Source organism: Vespa velutina, chromosome 1 (assembly GCF_912470025.1).
Source record: "Vespa velutina chromosome 1, iVesVel2.1, whole genome shotgun sequence".
Lineage (NCBI taxonomy): Eukaryota > Metazoa > Arthropoda > Insecta > Hymenoptera > Vespidae > Vespa > Vespa velutina.
Genome location: NC_062188.1, coordinates 1504214 through 1522500, shown reverse-complemented (window position 1 = coordinate 1522500; position 18287 = coordinate 1504214). Strand labels below are relative to the sequence as shown.

The following is an 18287-nucleotide window of genomic DNA, read 5'->3' as shown; positions in this document are numbered from 1 at the left end:
TATCGATAAATCTAGATTTTCTTTTATCTATTTTTATCTTTACCGTGTTTGGTCCCACCCCCTCACCCATTCAACCAGCCACCGTTCAAAACGTTCCGGATATTTCCTAGATCGGTAAGGAAAAAAGAATGAAAAAGAAAAAAAAATGAGATAATGTTCGTTCGTTCGCGAAAATGCTTTCTTTGGAGAAAATAATAGGAGCTATATTATATATATATATATATATATATATATATATATATATATATATATATATATATATATATATTTATTCTATATATTTTCAAAAGGATTTCTTTCTTTCTCTTGAGGTTCAATGAGATTCTAATAAGTCAACGCGATACTCTATGCCACAATCATTAATTCTATCGTTCTTTCTCTCTTCTATTTATTTCTCTCTTATCTATGTATCTTAACGATACATAACGTGTTCCATTGTGATTATTAAAATATTATATATGTATATATATATATATATATATATATATATTTTCAAAGGATTTTAATGAAAATTTCGATTTCTTTATATAGATCAGTTCGATTAAAATAATAGAATCATCGTAGTCTTTCTATATTTAATCTTTCAATTATTTAATAACGTTAAGTTAATTCAAGAGTATAAAGTTAATCGGGGTCAGTAAGGTGCATTATCGGATCATTAATCCTAGGACGATGCTAACGGTGTTCCTAAGAAATCGTCGGAAATCGTTATTCACGAATGTGGGTCACCGATTCGGGTTTCCACATTACTCCTCTCCCTCTCTCTCTCTCTCTCTCTCTTTCTCATCCCTGTCGTCTTTCCTCTTACGTCTTCTTTTTCTTCTGTCCTTTTCTTTTTTTTTTTCTTTTCTTTTTCTACTCCTCCTCCGTCTAATCCTCCTCTCCATCGATCATCCGTGTCTTCTTCGAAACTACTAGTTTTTTTCATTTTCTGACTTCTTTTTTTTTCCTCTCTCTTTCTCACCCTTTTATATATGTATATATATATATATATACCAAAAAAAGGGTGCATTTACATTGAGAAATTTCATTTGATAGATTACATAAATATGTCATTATCTACTATAATATCAAATATATTTAATTGATATCGCAAATTTAATTTCCTTTTTTTCTTTCTTTCTTTCTTTTTTTTAGAGTTCAATTTTAGTCTCCCTTCCTATTCCTCTAACCCCAGTTTCATCCCTACGCCACGCCCAAGCTTTCGAACAACATTTCGAAAATTCGAGGATAAAATGGAAGGAAATTTCGTACGGACACGTTCACCTTTTATATAGATAGTTATAAGTGGATGAAATCGAAGCGATTGTACGGTTGCCAATGCTTTTTCTGGCATTGTTCGCAAGTCTTCCATTTTTATGGCCGATCAAAGTTCGCTGGTTGTATGAGAGAGAGAGAGAGAGAGAGGGGGGGGGGTGGGGGAGGGGAGGTGGAGAGAGATGAGAGAGAAAAAACGGAATAAAGAAAGAGTTGTGTGAGAAGGAAATCGTGCTGAAAAGAGATCGGAGAAAAAAAAGAAAAGAGAAGGGGGTGAAGGGAAGTTTTCCTTCCTTTCGTAGGAATGGAAATGACCTCGCTTTTAGGTTCGTTGAATTTTAAGATAACTTAACCGATGATCGTTTATTCGAAATAGTTCGAGAGAGAAAAACCCGAGAGAGCCGACAAATAAGAGGAGAGGGGTGAGGTGGGGGTTGGGGCGGGCAGAGGGACGGTGAAGAAAATCTCCCTTTTTTCGGTCGTAATAAAAATAATATTTTATGAAAGCTTACGATACGTTTGAATGTGCCCGAAGAAAAGATCCGTGAAAAGGGGAGAGGAAGGAGAGACAGAGAGACAGAGAGAGATAGAGAGAGAGAGAGAAATAAAAGGGGGAGGGGAAATATTTTCAATCGACTCATTTTATGTAAATATTTTTTTAATGAAACTGTTTAAACGCTTGTAAGCAATATTAATGATTTAACTTGACATTAAAAATCAAGTTACGTCGTCCATCACCTCCGTCCATTTAATTACTTTTATAATTAACGAATCACTTTGATATGTTAGTAGATGGATTGGGGTTGGTATACAGGGTGTTTCGTTAAATATATCATCGAACTTTTGCGAGTTCATTCATTATTCTGTTCGCTGTAAGTATAAAGGAAAGAAAACAAAATAAAAGAGAAAAAGAAACTAAACAAAAAAAAAAAAGAAAAAAGAAAAAAGAAAAAAGAAAACGTCACATGAACATGGCTTCATAAACGTTTTCTTTACGAATCATAAACGTACATTTATTTACATACACCCGAGCAAAGGTAATTAATGCAAATATGGAAATCATTGTATCTTTAATTAAATTTACGTACGATCTCTAAATGTTCTCAGAGTTTGTCTTTATAAGAGAGAAAAAAAAAAAAAAGAAAAAAGAAAAAAATGGGAAAAAAGAAGAAGTAAAAGTAAACATTGTTTATAACTTGGAAAGAAAGCGTATCCATTGATCGACGTTTCCATGTATTTTCTTTCTTTCTTCATTTATTTTCATTTTATCTTCATCTTTTCCTTTCTTCATCTTATTTTTTCATTCGTTAGTAATAAAGCGAGTAAAATGTGTTTGTAAACTTTGACGATTTATTTCTGAAATATCCCGTAGATATGTACGATTATTTATCTAAAGGACAAATAAAAGATAAATAAAATAACGGATGAACGATTGGATTGCTTTGTTGTCTCATCAGAACAATGATGGTGGTAGTGATATGGTGGTTAGCGATGGTGGTCATGCGAAATGTAAAAAAAAAAAATGAGGAGTATTACATGTTACGTTAATACGATCCGAATAAGATAGATTTTGATTTGACCTGTTTTTTTTTTCTTTTTTTCTCTTCTTTCCCTTATTTCCTTCTTCCCCTTACCCCTCTCCACTCCCTATTATTTTTCTTTTCTCCTTTCTCTCTTTTATCGTTGTTGTTGTCGTTGTTGTCATCGTAAGTAAGGACATTTACGACGCGTTCGACGACATTTTACTAATGAAATTATATTTTAGCCGAATGAGACGGAAGGAGGTCAGACTGTTGGACTAATTAACTTGGTTTGCTCGCAGATAGCACTAATGCGATTGCTAGTTCTACGAGCAACGGGGAGGGGGGAGGGGGGAGGGGGAGGGGCAGGGGGAGGGGGAGGGAGGTGTTCCGGACGGATAGGACCTGTACGAGAACAATCGAATTACTCTTACTCGTCCAGTAATTACTCTCGGCTCGTTATGTGGCTTAACTAACTTCCCGCGAAAAGAGAGAGAACGAGAGAAAGAAGAGCCGCCATTTTCGCGGTTGCGTGTGATAGTTTCGACAAAGTCGAAAATCCTTTATAAAGAACCCGACGTTTCTATTTCTTTTGTTTCCTTTTTTTTTTGACTTTTTCCTTTTTTTCTCAACTTTTCTTTCCTTTTTCTTCTTCTTCTTCTTCATTTTTTTTCGTTTTTTTCTTTCCGTCGTTTCAAACGAAAACGTCATCGAAGGTGAAAAGAAAAGAAAATAATGCTAATAGAAATTATGCCAATGAAAGGTATTATCCTATGGGATAATTTTTCTTCGATATTCTTTAACTTCTTATTTTTAAGAAATATTCACTCAGATAATATTGCGAATTAAAAAATTTACTCGACAGTGATAAAACAACTCGCCGTTATTCTCGGCTATTTTTTCAAAGGTTCTTCTTCTTCTTCTTCTTCTTTTTCTTTTTTTTTTTCTCGACACCACGTACACATTAAGATTTTCTTTTTTTTTGCATTTTTTCTCTCGTTATTATCAAAATTTGTATAAATTTTTTTTTTGCGTTCTATAATAATCTAATTTTTTATGTAATTATTTCGAAATCATTTATCTCCGATCAATGAAGCATCGATGCTATTCATTAGATAAATAATATTTTGATATTAACAATTTTACATTTTTTTAACCGTTCTTTTCCCTCTCTCTCTCTCTCTCTCTCTCTCTCTCTCTTTCTTTATTTCATTTATACGTGAATTGAGAAAGAATCATTCGTACGTTCATTTCCAATTGAAGTAATCAGTGCTTCATTAGATAAATTATATTTCAATTTTAACAAATTTTACATTTTCTAATCAATAATCTATTCCCTACCATCATTCATCCTTGCCTTTTCCCTTCCCTTATCTCTTCTGTGATTGAGAGAGATTGGAAAGAAAAAAAAAGTAAAAAAAAAAAAAAGAAAGAAAGAAAGAAAGAAAGAAAAAAGAATCATTCTTTCATTCATCTTTGATTGAATCACATCCGATAGACTTCATTAGATAAAAATTATTTTTTAATTTCAACAAATTTTACATTTTCCAACCTATTCTTTCCCCCTCCTTACATCCCTACCTCTCTCCCTATCTCTCTTCTATTTCATTTATTCACGCCACGATTGGAAGATTGAAAAAAGGAATTCAAAAGAAGAAAAAAAATAATAAAAAAAAGGAAAAAAAAAAAAAAAACTAAAAATAAATAAATAAATAAAAAAAACCAAAATTACGATCGATCTCGTACGTGAACGCGTTAAAATTCGGTCTTTCAATTTTGTCCACGTACATGGCCTTTGCTTTCTCTCTCTCTCTCTCTCTCTCTCTCTCTTTCTTTCTTTCTCCTGGCATCATCTCGGATAAAAATATGCGATGGAACGGATTCATTAATTTAATTAAACGCCGAGGGAAGATGCAGAAGCAACGTTGCATTCTACCTATTACAGGGCTCCGGATGTTGCATAAAAAGGCATGCGTTTTAATTAAACTTTACACACGAACGCGTTCGACCACACACACCGCGCACGCACAGGCACATCTACAGCCACACACACACACACACACACACATACACACATACATATACACACACACAGAGATACACAGAGGACATCGTAGAGAAGACGGAAAATGCGGTAACACAATGAGAATTCAACATACGTAATCTCCTATGACACTGGGTCGAGAACGTTAACGACTTAATGATGTCTGCTTCTGTTTTTGGTTTTCTTTTTCTCTTTTTTCTTTTTTTTTTGTGTTTATGTTTGTGTTTTTCTTGCTATTGTAGTTTTTATTTCTATATTTTTTTACTCTTACCTCATTGACTTACCTCTCCCTCCATCCCCACCTATCCCTATACAAATGCTTATCACTATTTTCGAATTGGTAATATTTGACCAGTTTCGTTTCTATCAATGAAATTCATTTTACGACATATTTGACGTGCTCGTGAAAGCAACGAATGAATTCAATGGCTTCGAATGGCTTCTCACCCGTACTCGTAATTCACGTTCGCTTTATAATGGCATCGTGGGGAAAATGATATTTATTAAAGTTTCACTGGGCCACGGGTTATATAACATATACGTACAGTACAGTAAATTATATTTCTTGGTTCACTTATACAATGAGAATATTTTACGATCAGATTAATACCTCGATTTTTTTTTCTCTTTTTCCACTTTTTTTTTTTCTTTTTACATAATACATAAATTTATTTCATTGAACTGTTAATTGATGAAAATCTGAAACTCGTCTAAAATTATTTATCTATCGTTTATTAATAATTATCTTCGAACAAATCTATTATGTAAAGATCGTTCTAAAGTTATAAGTTAATAAAAGAGAGAGAGAGAGAGAGAGAGAATGAATGAATGAATGAATGAACGAATGAATGAGTGTGTGAGTGAATTGTGTGAAAGAGATATACGATCGAATAACGATCGTTATAAACGATAATAATAATGAAATGAAAGAGAACAGAAGAGAAAGAGAGAGAGAGAGAGAGAGAGAGAGAGAGAGAGAGAGAAAAAGTCTTGGAAGATGGGAGTGGTCTATCGATTCTCATGGGGTTCATTCGCCTTGATAAAAGGGGCCATCGGCAATGACCTGTGCAAGATAAGGTAGTGTCCAATTTCCACGATACCACAATGCCCTCCGGCCATGTTACATTTAATACTGTCAACGAGCATGTAGTTGAAATATTACCTTGTAAAATATGAAACTGGCCGAGTTCCATCCCAACATTACACTGCTTTACGTCACCACAAAGAGAAATTAGTCGCAATGTTCTTAGATTAAGAAGAAAGTGTCTACAGAGGGAAAACTATCTAATGAGAGGTGATAGGGAGGGAAAGGGAGGGATAGGGGCTAAGAAAACGGGACAAGGGAAAATAATTATATCTGTATTATTATATATTGCATTTACTTCGTTAAATTTTTAATAATTTTATGTAATAATTATATTTCCTAACAGTTATGATTAATATACATAGATAGTATCACATATACACATACGCACATACATGTATGACGTATAAATAAATAATATTAAAGATCGATGTATATCATTAATGTAAATATTAATAACTCATTAGCACAGTCAATGTGGTTCGCCCGATCGAAAATGTACATACATTTATATATATATATATACATATATATATATATATATATATATATATATATATATATATATATATATATTCTTAAATTTTTAATATCTTTGAATTTCATTTTTGTCGTTCATATTATCAACTTCCTTAGGTTTTATATTCATTAATTCATTCTGTATCTCTTGCAACGTTTTCCCTTTTGTTTCTGGTAAGAAAATTATCGTAACTGGTATAGCGGTAATCAATATTATCGCGTACAACCAAAAGGTATATTTTGTGGTCATCAGATCGATGAATATTTGATAAGTTCCAGCTGCCGTGAGTGAAAATACGGCTGCGAAAATACTCGATATACTTGCAGCTATGCATTTTATATTAGGCGGAAATATTTCTCCTACTACGGCACTTGGTACTGGAAGTAATCCCGTGTAAACGGCCATTTCAAATAATAATATACAAACTATTGGGAGCCATTGTATCATATCCGTATCAACGTTCATTTCCAAAAGTTGAAAGTGCGTTCCCAGACCGATTAGTGCTATCGTGACGATCATACAAGAGAAACATAAGAGAATTTTTCTTCCGAATTTATCGATAAGCATCATCGATAACAATGAGGCCACTATTCCAAATATTGTGATGATAATAACGATGTAGGACGGTTCGATTATGTCAACTTGTGCCGATTTTATAATAGTTTCCATGTAAAATAATATTGTATTGAGACCGCACATTTGTGAGTAAAAGAATAACATGATAGTAACTATCATCGCCTTTCTTATCTGTGGTACTTTAAATTGCTGTATTGCTTGAAACGTAGTAAGCTCGTCGCACGCATTGATAAATTTTTTCAAATTCAATAATTCTTTATCGACGTTAATATTTCTATGATACCAAAGGATCGATTTTTTGGCTCTATCGTCTTGATTTATTTTAATCAAATGATGAGGAGAATCCGGTAGCCAAATGAACAATATCATAAGAATGATACTAAATATCAGATTAACAATAGCGGATATCCTTATAGATAAATAACATCCCATGACGAATATGAACAGGTTTCCGCACGAAGACCCGGCCATAGCGATTGTCACCAATGCACCTCGTATATTAGAATCCGCGATTTCACCTAAATAGAGTGAAAAGCAGGAATAACTCATTCCCATGCCAATACCACCAGCAATTCGTCCAAGATATAACCAAAAGATTCTGTCAGCTATTATTATAAAGATCCAACATAAGCTCATCGGTATACTGCATATTAGTATCGACTTTTTGCTACCGAAAAAATTTACAAATATAGCGCCAATAAATGCACCAAAAAATCTTCCTAAATTAAGAAACATTACGATTAATGATGCTTCTTGGACCGTTATCAGCATGATCGATTTACCGGTTAACAATCGTTCTATGTAGGGCGACGACCATCCTGCTAATAATCCTATCTGCATTAACAGGAGACTTACTGTAAAGGAAAATAAAATAAGAAAGAAGAAGAAGAGGAGGAGAAAAATTAAAAAAGAAGAGAATAAAGAAAAAAAAAAAAGAAAGAAAGTCGACAACAAAAATCTCGATGAATAAATTCTGTTCTATTGTTTTTTTTTTTTTTTTTTTTTTTTTTTTTAATTTTTATTCTTTTTATCAAAAACTCACCGCCAACACCGGCGATCCATTGTGGCCAAGTTGCTGCTCTCTTTGTCTCCGTATCCTTTGTGCCCGTAGTCATGTTCGTATCGTGTCAAGTCTCGTCAGATCTCTTTCTTTTATTCCAGAGTCGTCCGAGTAACATACTGCGTTGAGATTCTTTCGGTTAAAGAATTTGCACACTCCTCGTATGATTTATTCGTGTTAATCACTTTTTCTTTACCCTCACTCCTTCATATCATCTAACCCCACCCAACCAACACTCTCTCTCACTCTCTTTGTCTGTTTCTCTTCATGTTCAAATTCGCGATAAGGTACATCTGTAACGACCGATTTTTTTTTTTTTTTTTTTTTAATACGTTAAACGACTGAATTATATCAAAATATTTAACGATTAATTAATTTTCAAAAGATATCGATAGCCAGAAGCAACAAAGTAAAGGAGTTCCTCCAAAAAAAAAAAAAAAAAAAAAAAAAAAAAAAAAAAAAAAAAAAAAAAGAAAAAAAAAAGAAAAGAAAAAGAAAAAAAAAGAGAAAACAAAAAAAAAAGAAATCAATTTTCTTCCTCTATTCAATAAAACGATAGTTATAATAGATAACGTTAATGTTAGTGGTCATTCGAATCACCAGAAGAGTCGTGAATTACGAATGTGAATTTACTATTATCGTGGATTATGATTTCGAGTACCGAGTATGCTATCGTGAGGATTTCATATGCGCGACCTCGATACTATGCGACAACATGGTTGCCAGTCAGTCGTGACAGGATCAAACCAGTTTGATTTTCAATCAATGTTCGGTAACAAGTGCAAAAAAGTAACTATTTTAAGTGTAAAATAAAGTGATATTTTTTTCGTAGAGAAAAAGAGAGAGAGAAAGAGAGAGAGAGAGAGAGAGATTCGATAGTTTTCAATGGTTTTTAGTGTCATGCGTGAATGAGTAAAAAATAATGGGGGAAAAAAAAAAAAAAAAAACAAAGAAAGAAAAAAAAAGTAATAATAAAAAATAAAAAATAAGGAAAAAAAAAAGCAAAACAAAAAAAAGTAATAATAAAAAATAAAAAAAAATAATTCACTTGAACAATTCGCGCTTTTCAATAAGTATGGTGAATAAGGTGGAGAGTGCTGGGGGTGAGGGTGGGGATAGGGGAACTTAATTACGACCGCGTGATACATGTTCGTCGTTTATGCGCACATAAAGATCCTTTCTCTCTTCTTATCATCGTTTTTCGTTATATACATACGTATATAGATTATATATGTAGGTAGATTGACGTATCTATTTCAAAGACAAATATGTATGATGTGTTCGAGTAAATAGAAAGAACTTCTTTCGTAAGAATGCTTTCAAAAATACGCTTTGTTGGATTTTTCAAAGATTAAACTGTGGATGTTGTGAAATTTGACTACGGAGAAATATCGAAACAAATGCGTTGTTTATTTCACCCATCGTAAAGTTAATACGGCATAAATTTGCAAGGAAATGTTTTTCTTTTTCTATTTTTTCCTTATTTCCCCCTTTCTCTCTCTCTCTCTCTCTCTCTTCCCCCACCCTCTCCCCTCCCCCTTTCAACTCCCTATCATTCGTTTTCATTTTTATTTCTGTTTCTTCTTTATTTTTTTTTCTCCGTCGACCAATCGGGATTTTTTCATTTTTCTGTTATTTTTTGCGAGATAAAATATGTTTATATTTTTTAAAGAGTCAAATCGTCTTCGTGTATAATTACGCTTGTCGTCGGATTAAGATCGTTAAAAACAAAACAAAAAAACTAAAAAAATAAATAGAAAAAAAAAAAAAAAAAAAAAAAAAAGAAACAAATAAAGAAAAAAAGAAAGAAAAATAGAGGAAGAACAAATTATTAAATCGATTAATATCATTTCGCTTAATGAATTTACTTAAGTGGTCCGATTATATTTGTCTGATCATTCGCGATAAGATAAACATTTTAGTTAGTACTATCGCAATTGCACACGTTTAAAATTACATTGTAATTATGGTGTATTCATCTTTTTCTTTTTTCTTTTTTTTTTTTTTTTGATTTTCTTTAGAAAAATTATAATTGATCTTAAAATTAGAATTCGAATCATTTATTCTTGATTTTAATAAGAATTTTATTCATTAATATATTAAAACTTTTTAATATTTTTCAATCGTTCTATTTAAGATCGACCTATGTTATCATTTACTTTTCTTTCTGCTTGATTCACACAAGACTGTCCTCCGTTGTACTTTATTTTTTCTCTCACGTTTATCCCTTTTCATTCCTTTTTCATTCTCATTCAAATTCGTAATACGCATTCGGTAATTTTCTATCGCTCTTTGTCCGATTCGTTATTCTTGTTTTGTCTATCTCTTAGACGTTGCACTTCTCATCTCATTTTCATTCACAATATCTCAGGGTCCCTTTTCTTCCTTCCATAAACAAATGCACCTCACAAAGGACAGATCATACTTTTGTTCTATCGTCGACCGACTTGTCTCCTGACACACACACATACACACACACACACACACACACACACCAACATATATATATATAAACACACAGCTAATTAACGCTAGAACTTTCTATCTTTTGTTTAACTGCTGATCGACTTATCTCACAATTAATGTTAGAACCATTCATTCCAAAGTCGGCAATTTTGTACGTTCAATTATTCTCGAATGTTTTTTTTCTCTTTTTTTTTTTCTTTTTTTCTTCACGCTTATCTTCTAATATCTTCTTATCACTTTTTCTTTTCCTTAATATCATTCTGTTATCACTCGATTATATTTTGCCAATATATTATTTTACGATTCATCTTGCACTTTATTATCGTTTATTAACTATCACACTCATTCCATCCCACAAATTCATTGTATTACACGTTACAATAATAATTACGATGTTTCGTCCTCATTCATTCTCATTTTCGCACATTCAACACTGATCGCTCGACGTAATTGACCCCATAGTTGACCCCTCAGGGCTTTGTGCGATCGACTGAAGCCCTCGTATTCCTGGGATTCGAATTCATCCTCGCCTATATTACAAATTACGTATCTATCTTCCCATAGAATACGGATCATTCTATAGGGATCTAATTGCTGATTTATTAATTTCAAGTTTAACCCTAGGTCCTTCTTTCGGTATGGATGAAAAAACTCAACAAAGATAGTCGAAGTACAGACCACGTTTTATTCTCAGCCTGTTTGTTTTTTCTTTTCTTTTTTTTTTTTTTTTTTGCTGCCAGTTTTACGTAAGCTCTGTCACGATCGTTTTGGAAATCGATCAAACCTTTCCTTCTTTAGGAAATCACAGATTTCTAGCGTTTTCTTTTCTTTTTTTTTTCTTTTTTTTTTTTTTTATGTAAACACCCATTGCACTTTATTTTTTTTCTCTTTGAATGTGTCAATTTTGTTAATAACGATACGATTCAACGATCGTTCAACTTGAAAATTCTCTTCTTGTAGTTCCTCCTCTAGCGATTAGAACATGTTCGATCGTTTCTCCCTTTTATAATAATTTTCGATATCAATAACGACGTAAATACAGTTATATCGTTTCGATATTAATTCTTTATTGGTTTTCGAAAATAATTACTGACTATGTATCTCTTAACACATTTGCGAATCAATAATTTTATTTCTAACTTTAGCCATAATGATCGGCCAACTATGTTTTTGAATGAATGAATACAAAAAGAGCTTTTACATAAATTTCAATGCTACGTAAAATAAAATTAAATAACCATTGCAATTTTCTAGATTATTTATTATATATTCTTACAAGTTAATACGTAATACGTACGGAGAATTCTTGTGATTGATCAAAAGCTTTAGATCACGAGGATTTCTCGTAATCCATTCGCAATGTGTTTTAAGATGTTCAATGACTTTGTTCGCCTACAATTCATTCTAATCTGATATATTCAAATGAACTTTAAGAAGCTATTTACCATTACAAAAATATAAGTTTTATAACTCTTTCGTGTCGACGGGAATAGTTCGAAGTGGCACGCTTGTACACACAACTATTAATGCTAAAACTTTCCATCCCGCATATATAAAACATATATACATACATACATACATTCATGAATATGAATATATATATATATATATATATATATATATATATATGTGTATGTATGTATATATGTATATTTACATTGTACGTAAAATAATGAAATGAAACGTATTTACATAGTTGGAAATGTGAAATATATATACAAACGTATTTTTCAAATATTTAAATAGACTTTATCGTTTCTTTCGTTTCTATTCTTTCTTTTATTTTTCTTTCCTTTTTCTTTTTTTTTATTCGATTTTGTCAATGATTCTCAATACTTGTCAATGTTCCTCCGTTTGATTTCTACTCCGTGTATGCCCGTTTTCCTCAAGTAAAACTTGGATTTCCTGTTTACGTAAGAATGAATGATTCAAAGGAGGACACGAGATAGATAGACAGACAGATAGATAGATAGATAGATAGACAGATAGATAGATAGATAAAGAAATAAAAACGTAAAATAAAATTCAAAGTTGTTGTAGAATTTTATACATACTTTAAATGTCTTTCCCATTGTCTCCGGTATGCAAAAAATCGAATAGATAATGCATAATAGCATTGTACTACCGTAGATAAAGAATACATTTTGTATCGTGACTAGATCAATTAATGGTTGAAAAGTTTTACTAGATATGAAAGCAAATAATCCCGATGTAAAACTACCGATAAAACCGGCTATGCTTTTCAATGTAATTGGAAATAATTCTGACAGTAGAGTATTCGGTACGGATATTAGACCGAAGCAAATCATCATAAACATTATCATTGATACGATTGGCATTGGTTGAAGGATTTCAGAATCGTAATCATATGTTAACAACAGAAAATGAATTCCTAATATCATCATACTGATAAATACGCTTACGCTCGAGATGATAAGAAGCAATTTTCTGCCGCAATGGTCGATTGCGTATATGGCCAGCCAACTATAAATGATACCTGGAATTTATTTAAAAATATCAAAAAGATAAACGAAAAAGAAAAGAAGAAAAAGAAAAGAATTAATCCTTCTTTCGATTAAATAAAGATATAATAATAATAATAATAATAATAATAATAATAATAATAATAATAATAATAATAGGGATGGTAATAGTAATGGTGATAGTAATAATAATAATAATAAAGAAAAAAAAATAGAAGAAAAAAAGATTGAATAGTACCGATCGAATTTACGATTATCACGACGGTCGATGGTGATATGAACGTAACCTTGGCTTGACGTACGATGATTTCCATGTAAAATATTATAGAATTGAGTCCGCTGAATTGCATGAAGAAGAATAATGTCACGATGATGAGAAAGGCACGGCGATTCTTTGGTTCCGCCATAAGCTTTAATCTCTCGCGAAATGTCTTCGCGCTCGTATCATTTATAAATATCTCGATTTCGTTCATTTCCTCGATGACGTTTGATTTTCGATGATAAAAATGAATCGATTTAACCGCATTCTCCATGGAATTACATCGTATAAGGTAATACGGTGATTTTGGTAGACAGGGAAACGTCAAGAGGAAAATCGAAGTCAGCAGGAGGCTAATGACACCAAACCACTTGCTCGACATCTGGGGACCCATTATGTTTCCAATCAGAGTGCCAATGGGTAAGCCATTAATCACTAGCCCGATTAAAGCACCTCGTATACGTGCTGTTGATATTTCACCGATGAAAATTGGAAAACAAGTGAAGAACATGCCCATAGACATACCTATTGCGATGATGTGTAGAGAAAATGGGATTTATCGTATTCTTTGATCGTTCTCCGTTTGGATGGATATATCGAGAGAAAGGAAAAAAAAAAAAAAAGGAAAAAAAGAAATGTCATTTACCCGTAAAAATTCTAAACATGTAAAACCAAATGGCCGAGGTGGCACATATCATGCATATCCAACCGATCATCAATGGCAATCCTGTCAAGACTAAAGATATTTTGCTGCCAAAATATTCCGTAGTTAGAGAACCGAAAATAGCACCGAGGAGTCGTCCCATTGGTAAAAATGAAGCCACCCAAGATGCCTCGTTATCGCTTATGTGAATGTTTGTTTCCCCGTTCGTGAATTTTGCCAAATACGGCGACGTCCAACCAGACACCAGACCTAAGCTTACGGCCAGTGTGGTCACTGCGATGGGATTTGACATTTCTCTATATCGAATTTTAATTTTTGCCAACTACATTACGAATATATTTTTCATTACGACCTCCCACACGTTTCAATTGCCTTTTTCCTCCTAACTAACCGATGCCAGCTGTCAACCACTGAGGCCACAAGTCAAATGCATTCGTCGATCTTCGTAACATTTCTTTTCTTTTTTTTCTTCTTCTTTATTATTATTATTATTATTATTATTATTATTATTATTATTATTATTATTATTAATTTTCTTTTTCAATATTTATTTTTATTCATATGTTATATTCTTTTAATCATCCGTAAAATGATATATATTACACACTCGATTAATATTCTCCATTATTTACATCGTCATTTGTCGCGTTTATGCTATACATATGTATATGTTTATATATATCGACGAACATTAATGTTCTCGGTAAACCTTTTTTTTTTCTTTTTTTTTTTTTTTTTTTTTTTATTCTTTTCGAGTTGGCACTGACAATTTCAGATTTTTAATATATTTCATTTTAAATCGTTATTAAACAAATCATGGATATCGATACAATATATCGAAGAATTTTCAATTTGTGAAGCCGAACTTTTTCTTCTTCTTCTTCTTCTTCTTCTTCTTCTTATTCTTTTCTTATTATGTTTGTCCCTTGAACAAATAGATTTTCTATTTCAATCAACTATCCTTACGTTGACGAAGAGAAGAGATGTTTTCGTTTTATATGAAGCCGCATGATTTTTTCATTCACGATGAAATTACTCTTTTACCTCTTATTCAAATACGTGACGTGTAAAACATCTTACAGTTACAAGAATTGCTTTACGTTCGTAAATAACATTTAAGATTTCACGAGATGATTTTATTTCGTTTAACGAAGAGACGAAGGAAATACGAGAAATCGTACTCGTTATATAAAAAAGAAAACAAGAAAGCTAGCAAGTTAGAGAGAGAGAGAGAAAATAGAGAGAAAGAGGAAGAGAGAGAGAGAGAGAGAGAGAGAGAGAGAGAGAGAAATAATCCTTCGTTGAAGTTATCTCTTTCTTTCTTTTTTTTTTATTTTTGTAATTCAATAAACAATTAATCGCAAAAATATAAAGAGAATCTATCATGTGATCTTTGGACGTGGAACGAAATGTTACATGTCGTTGTGGTAGTTGATACTAGTGATAAATTAACATCGATCTGTCATTGTCGTCGTTGTTGTCGTCGTCGTCTTCGCCGCCGCCGTCGTCGTACATATCTTACGGTTTGTACACGATAATAAGCATGTCCTCGTCAAATTCAATTATACGATTCCCGAGGGCATGTAACCCAATTTGCACGTCATCAAGCCGACTATGAAACTAGTTCGAAGACCTCGGGTGTAAACTGACCACGTATATCAAATATTGAAGTTTCAGGATTGCGCTGGATTGTCCTGGGGGATGGCGAATAACTGTTCGAAGTTGAAAGAGAGAGAGAGAGAAAGAGAGAGAGAGAGAGAGAGAGAGAGAGAGAATCTGTGGGTGCGTGGACGAAACGAGAAAAAAATAAAAGGAAAAATATAATAGAAATACTTTCGTTAGTCTTTCGTTCTTCTTTCTCGACAAAGTCACGTTGCACTTTTGAGTATTTTTCTAAGGATCTCGTGCTCCTCGAAAGATACGAAGAAAGAGAAACTTCATCTTATTTATTTAGATTTATGGGATGGATCGTTCTTTTATTAGAACGAAGTGCCCCGGTACGTGACGTTTGCGATGGAATTAAACTGTATAAAGGATATGAAATAAGAATTCGTATGATCGCTTTCTGTGGAAAGTTCGATGGGAATTGCTAAATCGGTACGCCATTGAAAAGCTTTACTTTCTTTTAGACTTTTCATTGGTTGATCACCGTCTAACAAATTTCTTCGAAGAAAATGTTTTTAAAAATGGAAAAACATGAAAGAACATTATATAAATATATGAATATATACAAATTGATTCAATTCGTAAGATAGGATTAACAGAAAGAAAGATTCTTAATTCTTAATACATTGATTCCTAGAGAAATATATAAAGAAAAAAAGAAAAAAAAAAAGAAAATTATGAGAATTATCAAGTGACATTGCAAATAACAATGATATAATATTAAACATTGAATCTCTCTCTCTCTCTCTCTCTCTTTCTCTTTTTATCTCTCTCCTTTTCTCTTTTTCGATTAATTCGTTTTCGTTTATCCGATTATGAAACCCAGAAAGAAGATTCTTGATTCAATTTAGATCGAATTGTTCATTGATTGCTAAGAATTATAAAGGGGGAAAAAAAAAAAAGAAAAAAAAAAGGAAAAAAAGAAAGAATTATGAGAATTATCGAGTGACATTTTTCCACGTCATTGTAAATAACAATGATATAATATTAAACATTGAATCTTTTTCTCTATTTCTCGATTAATTCGTTTTCGTTTATCCGATTATAAGATACCAGAAAGAAGAAAAATTCTTGATTCAATTTAGATCAATTTGTTCATTGATTGCTGAGAATTAAAAAGGAAAAAAATGAAACCAAGAATTAGGAGAATTTAAAGATTTTAAAAAGAAGATTCTTGATTCGTCATAGATCTAACATTGATTGTTAAGAATTATTAAGAAAAAAAAAAAAAAAAAAAAAAAAAAATCTTCGAGGGACATTTTTTCCACATAATTTTAAATAACAATGGTGTATACCAAATATCTCTCTCTCTCTCTCTCTCTCTTAATACATATTAATAATAATAATAATAATAATAATAATAATAATAATAATAATAATATTTTTTTCTCTCTTTATCTATCTTCCTCACTCTCCCTCTTTTTCTCTTTCTCTCTCTCTCCCTCTCTCTCTCTCTCCCTCTCTTTCCGTCTTTCTATTCCTCTTTTCTCGTTCATTTTATCGGTCTTTACACTCATACATTTATGTATTTCTCAAGTTCCATGAAGTTCCCCCAATGGTCGTAGTTTATGATGTCCCTTTGAGTGGGCGACTTGCCTTTCGCTTTAAACGACAAGACCCACAAACGACGAAAAGAAGACACGCCGAATGCAGATGTAGAACGTTAAAGTGTCGGAAGCTCTAAACCTTCTTCCCCTCCTCTCTCTTTCTCTCTTTCTCTCTCTTTCCCTTTCATAGTTACATATAATACAAAGTTGTATATGTATACAGATATTACTTGGTATGTGCTACTTCACTTTAGGCACTTGAGAATGAAAGAAATAGGAAATGGGTTTAACGAAGGTGGATTTTACGAGGTTTTATTATCTCGGATAAATAAAAAAAAAAAAAAAGAAAAAAGAAAAAAGAAAAAAAAAAAAACAAGAAGTAAGGAAAGAAGAATACACATCGGATTTAAAATGACGATTAGAACGAATTTAAAAAGAATTATTTTCCTTGAGTGGGCGATGAAATATTGTGTGATTTAAGTGACGAAGAAATTAAAAGGGGAATGAGGGTTCAAAGATTATTATTATGATTATTATTATTATTGTTATTATTATTATTATTATTATTATTATTATTATTATTATTATTATTATTATTATTATTATTATTATTTCTTTTTTTCTCCTTTTATTTCTTTTCTTCATTTATATATCTTTCTGCTTCCTTCTCTTCTATCCATTTTCTTTATTTTTTTAATTTCTTTTTTCTTTTTCCTTGTTTCTCTTTTCTTTTAGGTCTCGTTTTTATTATGTTTGTCCTTTTCATTTTCTGAAACGACAAAGAGTGTACAGTGTATTTACACGTTGCTGAGAAGAGAAGTACGCTCAAGAATGGTAGTTTCATTTTCGTCGCCCAAACCGTAAACTGTAAATAAAGAGGAAAAGTGTGTTTGTGTGTGTATGTATGAGAGAGCGAGAGAGAAAGAGACAGACAAACAGAAGAGAAAAAGAGAGAGAGAGAGAGAGAGATTGTGGTTACAGAGACGGATTAAAGTCAATGATAAGATTTTGTAGAGGTGAAGAATAAAACTGAAATACTTTCTTCTCTCGAAATCTCGTATCTTCTTTTACTCTCTCGTCGAGCTTCCTTTCCATTAAAATATATGCGCCTAACCGAGAGGAGTTTCTTCAAGAAAAAGTAA

General features: G+C 32.1%; 2 protein-coding genes across 8 annotated transcripts in view; one reads left to right on the top strand and one right to left on the bottom strand.

The window, feature by feature from the left end:
• Positions 1 to 18287, top strand: part of LOC124951033 (disks large 1 tumor suppressor protein-like) — a 165945-nt gene that overhangs the window by 53021 nt on the left and 94637 nt on the right. The window lies entirely within an intron of this gene.
• Positions 12338 to 14323, bottom strand: LOC124951076 (facilitated trehalose transporter Tret1-like). The gene is made up of 3 exons (XM_047498858.1): positions 13916 to 14323; positions 13249 to 13794; positions 12338 to 13024 (listed from the first exon to the last, which is right to left on the bottom strand). The coding sequence occupies exons 1-3, from the start codon at positions 14223 to 14225 to the stop codon at positions 12456 to 12458; spliced, it is 1425 nt and encodes a 474-aa protein (XP_047354814.1). The 5' UTR covers positions 14226 to 14323; the 3' UTR covers positions 12338 to 12455.